The sequence below is a fragment of the Nematolebias whitei genome, chromosome 12, assembly GCF_014905685.2.
Source record: "Nematolebias whitei isolate Nwh7 chromosome 12, NemWhi1, whole genome shotgun sequence".
Taxonomy (NCBI): domain Eukaryota; kingdom Metazoa; phylum Chordata; class Actinopteri; order Cyprinodontiformes; family Rivulidae; genus Nematolebias; species Nematolebias whitei.
The window spans coordinates 47668984-47676234 of NC_056509.1; the positions used below are offsets into that span (position 1 = coordinate 47668984).

Sequence of the window (7251 nt, forward strand, 5' to 3'; positions counted from 1 at the left end):
ATCAATCCATCCATCAATCAATCCATCCATCAATCCATCCATCCATCCATCCATCCATCCATCAATCCATCCATCCATCCATCCATCCATCCATCCATCCATCCATCCATCCATCCATCCATCCATCCATCCATCCATCCATCTATCCATTAACTTTACTTGCTTTCCGGGTCATGGGGGCATCACTGGTGCCCATGTCCAGCTATCACTGTGAGAGAGACGGGACACCCAGGAGGATGGGTTTCCTGTCCATCACAGGGACACCTGGACAGGTCTTTCATTCATCACAGGGACACCTAGGGACAATTTAGAGTCACCAATCAGCCTAACATGCTTTTGGTCTGTGTGAGGAAACAGGAGCACCCGGAGAAAACCCACGTGCAAACTCCACCCAGAAAGGTCCTGGGCTGGGATTTGAACCGGTAACCAACCAGTTCAGAGAAATTATTTTAAAGACGAACAAGAACAAAGGTTTGTAGAAATTACCTTATACTAGAAACAGCTGGCCCGACCTGTCGTAGGAGCCAACAAGGCCTGATAGGACTCCCTAACCCGGGGTGTCCACCACCGAGTTTGAGGATGGCCACCGCGAGAAGCACCGACAACCTTGAGGCCACAGCTAAAGGCAGAGGAACACGGCTCGGACTCCGTGTCCCCCCCGCCTCAGCTGGGATGTGGTTGAAGTTCAGCTGCCTCACTTCACTACCAGGTGGTGATCAGCTGACAGCTCAGCTCCTCTCTTCACCTGAGAGTCCGAAGCAAACGGCCGCAAATCAGATGACACGACTACAAAGTCAATCATCGATCTACGACCTAGGTCCACCTGGTGCCAAGTGCACTTATGGATTCCCTCATGTTCGAACATGGTGTTGTTAGAAGAACATGGTGTTGTTAGAAGAACATGGTGTTATTAGAAGAACATGGTGTTGTTAGAAGAACATGGTGTTGTTAGAAGAACATGGTGTTGTTAGAAGAACATGGTGTTGTTAGAAGAACATGGTGTTGTTAGAAGAACATGGTGTTCATGATGAACAAACTATGAGTAGCACAGAGGTCCAACAACAGAACACCGCTCGGGTTCAGACCAGAGGCCGTTCCTCCCAGTCACACGGTCACGTGGACATTTAGGGGTTCAGCTCTGTGAGCCAGTGCAGCGAGGCTAAAACAGAAGAAATCTTGTGTTCATGTTTCTGTTGAGCCAGTTAAAGACATACAGCAGAGGAAGCACTGACCCCCCCACCATCAGTAATCCAGCCATGTGGTGATGACACTGTCTCAAACATCTTTCTAGTGTTAGCTTGACTTCAGCCATCTGCCTTAACTGAAAGCAGCTGGATTTAACCACTGCTCTGATCTGATGATCAAATTTAAGATCAGTATCCAATTTGACGCCCCACATTTGTGACCACTGGCTTCACATATTGAGTCAAGGAATGCAGATCTACACGGGGGTGCCAGTGGATGTTATAAAACCTCATTCTTCTCATTCCACTGCAAGAAGTTCAGAGCCACCCATTTCTGTACTGGTTCGGAGGAGAACGAGTCCTTCTTCTTACAGGGACATAAACCTGACATCCGCACACAAGTGAAGAGAAATTCTGTGTTTGTGAAAAAATGGAACAAAGTGAAAATAAATAAAAGAGAAGAGGCCCTAAAACTGAACCCTGTGGGACACCACATGTGAGAGGAGCATGTTCACCATAGCTGTAGATATGATCTGGACCACTCCAGTGCAGTGTCTCTAACCAGGTGGACCCACAGGAAGGCAAACGCGTTACTCGTTCAGGCTGAGCCCGACCGGGCCCCATGGGCAGAGACCCCGTCACCAGGCGCTCGTTAATAAGCCCCTCCCCCAGGCCTGGCTGCAGGGTGGGCCCCCGGTAACCCACGTCCAAGGTGGGGGGCACTTTTCCTTGAGTGTCTGGCCTGACCCCAAGATCCTTCAGGCACCACGACCCGGTGGAGCTTCACAAGTAAAAGTAAATCAGTTGAGCCTAAAACCAAGAGCTAAGACTTCATCAATGGGCAAAATCAGAGAACAAGGTGAGTTAACATGAATCTGTTTCACGCAGGTGAAGGTGAGACTGAGACAATCGTGAAGCATCACCTGCTGGCGAAGCTTTTATTTTGTAAAATGACAGGCAGGAAGTGTTTTATTGAGCTTGTTTTGACTTTTTAATCTGCTTTAAACCAGTAACAGTAAAAAATAAGTCCACAGACCGATTCTGACACAAAGACCGGGTCCAAACTGTTTACACAGACCTTCAGAATAAAAGCACAGGGTGGACTGTGACAGCTGAGAGGTTAAAATCACCAGAATGGACCGGAACACTGCATGAAGTAAAGACAGTTCTGATCAGTAAAAACTGGACATTTTGTTTTGGCAGTGTGAAGACAGACGTCAAGAAGACCGGCTCCGTTTTGAGACGTTTGTCTTCGTCACGAGGACGACGTCCAACTTTGGTCCTGAAGCAGTTTGTCCCCTGAAGTGTTTGAAGACGTCCCACAGCGTCCCGTTCACTGATCAGAAAATGTTTTTGTATTTCCTGCTGGGGCCGAGACGGGGTGGAGGCAGGCAGCCGACTCGGGACCCAGGTTCAGTCCCACGTGTCATGGTGTCTCTGAGCAAGACACCTAGCAGTAATCCCTACTTGCTCCCCGGGCACCTGCACAGCTGCTCCACCAGCTGCTCCACCAGCTGCTCCACCTGCTGCTCCACCAGCTGCTCCACGAGGTGCTGTCTGGATACGATGATGACAACACATTGCACTTTTTAAAGATTCAAACGTTGTGATTCTGAAAGTTTAAAACTTGTTTTCATTCTAAAGAAGACAAATACAAAGTGTCCTGAAACGTCCTCGTGTCTTTCGAAGCTTCGGGGGACATTTCCGTGTCGGCGTTTGAATCCGTCGTTTGTCCACCGGCAGCTGTTTTTCTGTACAGATGTGTCGTGGAGCTCAGACGGAGCTCAGCTTCACCAGTCCTCTGACCGAGTCCTCGTGAAGGGCGTCCTGAGTGACGGGGTCATACAGGACGGGCGGGTGGGGCGGGGCCTGCAGGTGCAGGTGGGCGGGGCACGGCAGGGCGCCCAGAGGAGTCCCGCAGGGCGTCTCTTCTGGGCTGACAAAGTGATGGTGGTGGTGCAGGTGGAGGTGATGGTGGCAGTGGGCGTCCACGGCGGCGTCCCTCAGGGTCAGGACATCTCCGGCACAGGACGGAAGGGACGCTTGCGGGGGGGCCAGGTAGGGGCAGGGGCCCCCCAGCATGGCGGTTTTCCCGGGCAGCGGGGCCAGGACCACCGGGTCGCTGTGGAGCAGCGGCGTGGCCGCGGCCTGCAGGACGAACTTGGTGCTCTGGATGCACTGATCCTGGTTGCACTGAGGGTCCACATGTCAACAACAACAACAAAATTACCACAACAACTAAAACTAAAACAACCACAACAAAGAACTACAAGTCAACAACAAGCACAACAAAATAATCACAATAACACTACCACCACAACAAGAGCTAAAACAACAACAACAAAGATTACACCATAACAACAACACAAAAAACACAACATGCGCTGATGGCCGTTTGGCTCCGCCCACCATGTGACCGTGGAGCTGAGTGGAGGCGTGGCCACCGTTGCCGGTCTCGTTGGACTGGGAGACGGTCTGTGGGGCGTCGGCCCGGATCAGTCCCCTCCTGTCAATCAAACTGACACAAAGATGAAGATGGGTCTTTAAAACAGAACCGAAGCTCAGTTCTTCTCTGGTTTCCTTCAGTAAACAAACAAACAAACAAACAAACAAACAAACAAACTGTTGTTCTATAAACCAGTTCAATTTACTGAATTAAAATGTTTTTAATGTGTTTAAATGAATAAAACAGAACATGAAATCCTGTTTATCTAGAAATGAACTGATTCAGGACTTCAGGTCCAGATCTAGTCCTGATCCAGTCCAGACTGTAGTCCAGAGTCCAGATTCAACTTTGTTTTTATTTTTCACCTTCAGTCTCAGCTGTGGTTCTGATCTCAGTCCAGAGTCCTGGTTTTAGTCCAAACCTCAGTCTAGGCTCAGAGTTTGGAGCATTTGAGGTCCTGAATCTAGTCCTGCTTAGTCTGATGGTCTTCATTAAACCTGATCTAAAGTCTTGATCCAAGTTTAGTGTCTAGTCCTGTATTTAGTTTTGGCCCCAGGTCTGGTCCCGGTCCTGTGGGGGTACCTGGGTGGCAGGGGTCCACACAGAGCAGCGCAGCAGTTGGTCCGGATGTTTCCGTAGCTGTAGGGGTTGAAGTTCTCCTTCCCTCGCTTGGTGGACCAGGTTCCTTTGATCTGGATTTGGACATAAGGATCAGGGTCACAGAGGACTCTGGAGGAACCAACAGGACTTCAGAGGTCCTGGGCCCGGTGCACTCACGTCCTCGTTGGTGGTCTGGTTGGAGCTGATCAGGTAGGTGTGGAACCCCGAGAGGCCAACGATGGACCAGACGGAGAAGAAACAGACCAGCACCTCCAGAACGCTGCAGAACCGGGTCAAGGTCCAACTCAGGATCTAAAGACTGAACATTCCTCACGACCCAAAGAACCGACTGACCAGAACCAGCAGCTGGACCCCGGAAGTTCTGTGGTATTTGGGTCAGAACCACTCTGACCTTGGCAGAGGACTTATTGATCTGATGGAGACAGAACCAGAGACCGACCAGAACACAGTCCAGAGACCGGGGGGTGGGGGGTCGTTTTGTGTTTCTGTGTGTGTGTCCTTGTTTACGCTACTTTGTAAGGCCCATTTTTCCAACTTATACTACGTTGTGAGGACCACCTACTCCTCATGGGGCCCAAAGCCCGGGCCCCATGAGGAGTAGTCCCATTGGTGGTTAGGGGTTACGTTTAGGACTAAGATGTGAATTGAGGACGTGTTAGGTTTAGGGTAAAGGTCGGGGTTAGGCTAGAGAAATGAATGAAAAATGAATGGAAGTCAACGGAAAGGTCCCATAAAGATAGCAAAACAAACCTGTGTGTGTGTGTTGGTGTGTGTGTGTGTGTGTGTGTGTGTGGTATTTAGTGTTTGATCTTCAGTCGACTCTGAACGTTCCTCATTAGAGTGAATGTGTATTTGAAGGTGTCGGCCCTCAGTGTTTGCAGGATGACTCTCAGCTACCACCACCTCAGTGTCAGAGCTGAGTTTTGTGCTGGCTCAGGTCGATCAGCTGAGGCGGCCATCTTGAACTGGGTTAACTAGTTGTAGTTTTAGATCCAACGATGACTCAGAGTACTCTTTTAATCTGTAACCTCGTCCATGAGATATTTTGCTAACAGACACACAAGCATCACCCATCTTTAAACAGTGAAGGATATCTGGCCGGACTGTCCTTCAGCGCGCTCAGGAAACCGGTTCGGTTGGATCCTGCAGGAAACACAGAGAGGAAACAGAGTTCTTAGAACCTGAATCAAGTCCACAGACCAGTTCAGTTAAACCCTCTTAACAACAACAAGTCTAGTTTATTTACAGCTCGATCCTTTTAAATCAACAAATCAGTCATTTGTTGATTCTGTGGTTAAAACCCGCTGAGTATCCGAGTCAGGAGTTCATCTGACTGAGGCAGCGTTACAAAAACCCAAATCATACACGGTCCTGTTCTACAGAATTGTACTGAAAACTAGAGGTACGAGCAAACACCCAGGAGGAACGCCTCCCTTCTGAAAACCACCCGAGGTTTGACGGACACTTGGAATCAGACTGAACCACACAAACGGCGAACAGCTCCAACCTTGAACCAGTTTTGGGTTTCAGCTGGTTGACACTTGGATAAAGGTTGAAACCCCATGAGACAAACGGCTGCTGGTCCAACAAACGAGTCGAGATCTGTAACAAGTCCGAGTTCAAACCAACACCCCCCACCCCAAAAAGTAGAAGTTCGTTTCTGAAACCAAACCTGAACGTTTTCTTTTCAAAATAAACCTGAAACTGAATAAACGAGACATCACAAAGACCGGGTTCTGGAGGTTGTGTTGGACCTCGGGTTTGGACCGAGTCCACGTACGGTTCAGATGTTTTTCAGCTTCTTGTTGGAACTTTAAATCATTTTTCATATAATCTGGAAACACGTTATTTTTATTTCTCTCCGTGAACTCGTGTCTCAAACGGCGTCGCGGGAGAAGAACCCCGCAGGAACGGATCCACGAGGCTCGGTGTGAGGAGGCGGCGCCTCCGTTACTCACTGAGGATGACGTGCGTGATGACGAAGGCGAAGATGAAGATAGTGAGGAAGGACAGGGAGAGGATGAAGAGGTAGAAGAAGCGGTAGTTCCTCCGTCCGACGCAGTTCCCCACCCAGGGACAGTGATGGTCGAAACGCTCTGAGGAGGAAAACCAAGAAGCTGCTGAAAACAGACACTTTCAGACCGTGGCTACAAACCAGGCCCAGAGGGAACATCTGGAGAACTCAGAAGAACTCTAGAAGAACCAGCTAGAGCCGGTACAAGTGGACCCCCCCTCACTGACCGACACAGTTGTCACAGAGGCTGCAGTGCGACGCTCGCGGCGGCCTGAAGATCTTACAGGTGAAGCAGTACTTCAGTTTCACCGTCTGCCCGTTGATCAGGACCTCTCTGGTGCGAGGGGGGGGCTTGGAGCAGCCCGAGTCTGAGGACACAACAAGAAACTGAACAACATGGACTTTAACCCGCTCAGAACCAGAACCTCTGAAGACCGTCTGAGGAGCATGTTGAATTAACTGTGTTGTTGCAGGAAAGAGAAGATCAGATCAAAGGATGTTCCAGGTGACGTCCAACAAAGACACGTCGGTCCAACGTCTTTTTTTCATTCAACCTTTATTTACACCGACTTTCCTCATTGATCCACGGGGACTCATTTGCATGAGGGACCTGTCTTAGCGCTACACTTATGTCCCGTCTCTGAGGGTTTGAACAGTGAATGTTTGTCGTTCTGGAGATGAGTGTTTTTCTTGTCCGAGGCGACGCAGTGACCTACAGATGAATCCTCGGCTCAATGACTGACAGCTCGGCTCACGACGGCTCAGCTCACGACGGCTCGATGACGGACGGCTGATGGCTCGGTGACTGACGGCTCGGTGACCGACAGCTCAGTGACCGACGGCTCGGTGACCGACGGCTCGGTGACCGACAGCTCGGTGACCGACGGCTCGGTGACCGACGGCTCGACGATCGACGGCTCGGTGACCGACGTCTCGGTGACCGACGACGGCTGGCTCGGTGACTGACGGCTCGATGACGGACGGCT

General features: G+C 50.2%; 1 protein-coding gene across 1 annotated transcript in view; it reads right to left on the reverse strand.

Annotated features, from left to right (window-relative positions):
- Window positions 1-2866: 2866 nt before the first annotated feature.
- LOC119418669 (palmitoyltransferase ZDHHC14) overlaps window positions 2867-7251 on the reverse strand; it is a 5805-nt gene continuing 1420 nt past the window's right edge. Inside the window, exons 3-9 of the mRNA XM_037686006.1 lie at window positions 6493-6633; window positions 6210-6347; window positions 5334-5394; window positions 4408-4510; window positions 4213-4322; window positions 3594-3702; window positions 2867-3377 (exon numbers count right to left, since the gene is read on the reverse strand). Coding sequence (XP_037541934.1) covers window positions 2958-3377; window positions 3594-3702; window positions 4213-4322; window positions 4408-4510; window positions 5334-5394; window positions 6210-6347; window positions 6493-6633 — 1082 coding nt within the window. The 3' untranslated portion in view covers window positions 2867-2957. The remainder of the gene's footprint in view (window positions 3378-3593; window positions 3703-4212; window positions 4323-4407; window positions 4511-5333; window positions 5395-6209; window positions 6348-6492; window positions 6634-7251) is intronic.